The sequence below is a fragment of the Etheostoma cragini genome, chromosome 19 (genome assembly GCF_013103735.1).
Source record: "Etheostoma cragini isolate CJK2018 chromosome 19, CSU_Ecrag_1.0, whole genome shotgun sequence".
NCBI classification, from domain to species: domain Eukaryota; kingdom Metazoa; phylum Chordata; class Actinopteri; order Perciformes; family Percidae; genus Etheostoma; species Etheostoma cragini.
In genome coordinates this window covers 1,485,316-1,489,861 of record NC_048425.1, presented here as the reverse complement: position 1 = coordinate 1,489,861, position 4,546 = coordinate 1,485,316, and the positions used below count along the sequence as shown (strand labels likewise).

Sequence of the window (4,546 nt, the reverse complement as noted above, 5' to 3'; positions counted from 1 at the left end):
TGTTTGTTCTTTTAGCTTTACCACACTGATCATGTGACTTGACTAAAATCCTCCTGTTATAATGTGGTAGAGACACACCCTGTCATGTCATCTCAAAGCACGACACATCCAGCCGCACTCACCGACGGCCCAAATCAGCAGGGCCACCTTCACCGTCGCCATCATCTTCACCTCCTCTCCTCTTCTTCTTCTGCTTCTCCTCCAAAACGTCGGGATGGAAAACTCAGAAGTTTGTCCAGCTGAGCGAAGAAGGCTGCCGCCGTACCTCTTCCGTCTGTGACTTAAGATCTGAATCTGAGTGTTTTATTGAGGTTGCCAAGACAGGAACTACAGTAGCTAACCACGGGTTGTTATACGGGGACTGACTTGTTTCATTTACAGTGGTGTGAAAAAGTGTTTGCCCCCTTCTTCAATTTTTCACGCAGGGCCATGATGGTTTGGATTTTTTTTTCACCTTTAATAATAAACAACTTCATTTACAAATTGCATTTTGTGTTTACTTGTGTTGTCCTTGACTATTGTTTAAATTGGTTTGATGTTCCGAAACACTTAAGTGTGACAAACATGCAAAGGAACAGGAAATGAGGAAGGGGGCAAACACTTTTTCACACCACTGTATTGCCATACTTGGCTCGATGAGTGCTGTTCTCACCACAGAAAGGGAAAGAAGAAGTCATCCGATAAGATACTGTGACCGCTGTTAAAGTATAATGATCTATATCACACTGAGGAAATACGTTCATATCTTCATCAAGTTTTTGGGTGTCAGAAAAACAGCTTTCATTTTTAGGCTTTGTGGAGATGCATTTTTCATCTTATTTTGCTTAACCCTTGTTCGGTATCCGGGTCAAATCGACCCATTTCAAATTTTAACCAGAAGAAAAATGGTACAAGTTACATGTTTTCTTCCTTAAATCAACGTCCTTTCCTTATTTCCTGAGATAAACATTTATTCCTGACTCAACTCAGAACATTATTCTGGATATGACACTTATGTTGTTTCCATAGTGGATTTTTAACATTAATTATAACCTTATGACAAAAAACAAACCCCACTTCCATTTTTTGGAAATTGGAGTTATGCCTTCGCCATCTTAGGAAAAGAAATACTGCGTCCGCTAGGTTTAAATATAACAACACCTGGAGATTGTTTTCACCCTTACATTGTTGTTTAGGCTTTACCACATTACAGTTAAAGGCATCGGCAGCTTGCAGAGCCAAGACCACTGATACCTCCAAATACATGTAGGACCCTTTCTAAATAATGGCATCATCACATAATAACAGATGGGAGAAGAAACCAAACCTTCAAGTTGTTGTCTAGCTTTCTAAAAATCATTTTTATTATTCCCACATCCTTTTGGCAATAATTTATTATAGACGAGAGACAGTAACAAGAAAATACCAAACGTGTCCTGGGCCAAAGCAGATGAGTTTGAATAAACCGAGAGATGTCTGTGTCATCCAGGGCGTAGTTATCCAAGGAAGGGTGAAAAATCAACAGCAACTGGACTTGGATAAAGGTTCTTCGAAGACATGTTGTCCCTCATCTGAGAGATTTCCTCAGTTCTGTCTGATTGGTGAGGAAATCTGTCTTCCTTCGTTAGTGCTCCAGGTCGTTCTAAGACACCATGGGTGGATCCCAAGTCTCTTATGTGATATCTCCTCGCTTGAACCAGAAGTCGTTCACAACCTCCAAGGTGAAGGCCGTCTCAGCTCTCATTCCTCTACTGAGGAGCAAATAGCGAAGATCTCACTTCCCAAAATTGCAACCACAACTTCCTCAACTTGCTTCCCTTCATGCGAGGAGAGAGGAAACAATGAAATGTGGTTTAGAGTGATGAGACGTCTTTTCCGTCTCCCTGGAAGGCTGCTCTCGTGTTTCCTTGCTCATAGCTCCTCGGAGATCCCTCCTTCATCCTTTCTCCTCGGGGCAGAGGGTAACACCTTTGAGACGGCCTTCACAAGGAAGGAAAGAACGACTTCAGGGAGGCAAGGAGATATCAAATAAGAGACTTGGGAAGCAGCCGTTGGGCAAGGATACCAGAGAGCAGCCTTCCAGGACGACGTGCAGCTAAAAGCCGGTGCTAACTCCGTCCATACAGCTGACAAATATACATGATGCTTCATAGGAAAGGACGTCTCATCTCTCTAAAACACATTTCTTTGTTTCATCTCCTAGCATGATTTCCTCACGACTCTCCTCGGCTGCCTCGTTGGGCCGGACTAAGACATTAAGGAAAGGAGGCAAGTGGAGGAAACTCTTCAGTGAACGAAGAGAGAGAAGAAAACAGAAGAAGGGAGTAACTTTGTAAAACATAAATTAATTTAAAAAAGGATTAAGATGAGCAGGTTCTAGTCTCCTTCCACCCGTCTACTGTCAACAATCTATTTACATACATTTATTTACACATTTAAAAATAAAAATGTCACTTCGTTAAAAAAATGTCCAACAGACTTCAGAAAACAGTGTAGAAAAGTTTTGCACTGATTCCCCCACATATATATATATATATATACATATATATATATATATATATATATATATATATATATATATATATATATATATATATATATATATATATATATATATATATATATATATATATATATATATATATATATATATATATATATATATATATATATATAACTGGATTCATCTTCAAAATAATCTTTCAAATCATTTTCATTAACATCATAATAAATATCATTCACACTCAAAGGGAAAACATCCAAATATACAAAAAGTGCTGCTAGGAAAATTAACATACTGTATATACAAATATTTGACTGTAAAATCTAAATAAAATGGATGGAATCTCTGTCCGTCCTTTCATTTTCTCGACAACTGATCGTCTTCAAACTTGAGGAACCTGAGCTGAGGACATGAGGAAGAGCAGTGTCGGATGCAAGCTCTTAATATCCACAAGAGATATTAATTTAGTGCATTTAGTGCATTATGTGTACACTGTGTAGTGTATTAAGAGGGGACAAGAGACCAGAGAGGGGGTACGGTACCCTCTCCGTCCGTCGCAGTACATTCAACTCAAACCTTTTACCGTTAGCTAGTAGCTGGATACAACAGTTAAAATGTGGACGGCTAAACTGTTTAACATGTGGCTGTATTTGACTGGAAGGGATCCTACATCGGGACAACAACAGTCTGCAGCTAAAGACACAGAAAAGACCCGCTGCACCACGGCTACTGCCGTAGAGTTATCGGAGAAACGACACCGACGGGACTAAATGTTGCGTTCAATTGCAACTTGTAAGCTCCTGGTGCGTTCAAAGATAATGTAAACTACCCTTCTGCCACCTGGTGTTTCTTCTTAATTTAACAGCAACACATTTTAAATAAATTATTGAAATGTGACCATACAGCCTTAATGTTAACGTAAGAAAACAAATGATACGCAGTCCTAATCAGCAATCTAACTTTCGGAATAAAGGAGAAGACGTACTTCATTAATCTTGCAAGGGGTTATTACTTTTTTCACCACTTTTGGTTCTATAAACAGCCTCAAATAGCTAGCTGTTAGCAAAGGTTGCAGTTACTCAAGCGTTGCTAAGATATACACTCATATATACTATGTCATGGCAGGTTTATTGCTCAGGACCCAAGGAAGTAATCAGCCCGTTCCCAACAATGAACAATGTTTTAAATGACACTGCACTGGTCCACATATGTTCCTCACACATTTGTGTTGCATGTTTTGTGCTTATGTTTTCATTACAAGCCGTCCATCTCCTGCTGGAGGCTCCTTCGATGCGTTTTCATCAGTATTTGCTCACGGGCACAGTAATGGTGATTTGTCAGTCAGATATCTACAGCTGGACAGACAGTTTGAGCCACTTCCATTAATCCTCTGAAGAGAAGTCCAGTGCGACGCTGTGCTCCTGGGCGATGGCGGCCAGCTCCTTCAGGAACTCGGCGAACAGGATGATGGCGAACACTCGGCTCTTGGCCTGAGGGGGGATGTGAGGGCACGGCGGCAGCACGGCAAGAGGAGGCAAAGCCAGAGCGTTCCTCACCGAGCCGTTAGAAAGAGACGGGTCCAGGATGAGGTCGCGGCCCTGAGACTGGAGGCACTCTGAAAAACACAACGTGACACTGTGATTGAACGTGTGCCAGGAAAGGCTTTGGCATGCTTCAATCAAAGTGTTGTGCGTACGACAGATAAATGTATTACAAGTCGAACCGTTCTTCGTGCAGCCCATTCATGACGTTGAAGTCAACTTCAACATCTGTCTGTAATACCCTCTGATACCCTCTAATACCCGGGCTCTCCACTGAGAGTGGGGATTTTAAAGAAAAGCTGCATTTCACCCTACAGTACCCGTAGTCTACAGACAGTTGGAGTATCTGTATTTGTTGTTTGTGGGAAGGAAAACCATATTTCATTATTTACCGGGGTGGTTTGCAGGAGTTTTACTTAGTTTTTAAGATTTTTTTCTCACTTATTAACACATTGTATCTTTGTTTCATCAGTGCAAAAACCAAAGATTTAAAAAATGAAAAGCATTTCTACAGGGGGGGGGG

General features: G+C 40.8%; 1 protein-coding gene across 1 annotated transcript in view; it reads right to left on the bottom strand.

The window, feature by feature from the left end:
• Positions 1–3,730: 3,730 nt before the first annotated feature.
• The window catches only part of LOC117935196 (protein FAM160A1-like), a 20,436-nt gene continuing 19,620 nt past the window's right edge, over positions 3,731–4,546 (bottom strand). The window contains exon 13 of the mRNA XM_034857334.1: positions 3,731–4,209. Coding sequence (XP_034713225.1) covers positions 3,865–4,209 — 345 coding nt within the window. The 3' untranslated portion in view covers positions 3,731–3,864. The remainder of the gene's footprint in view (positions 4,210–4,546) is intronic.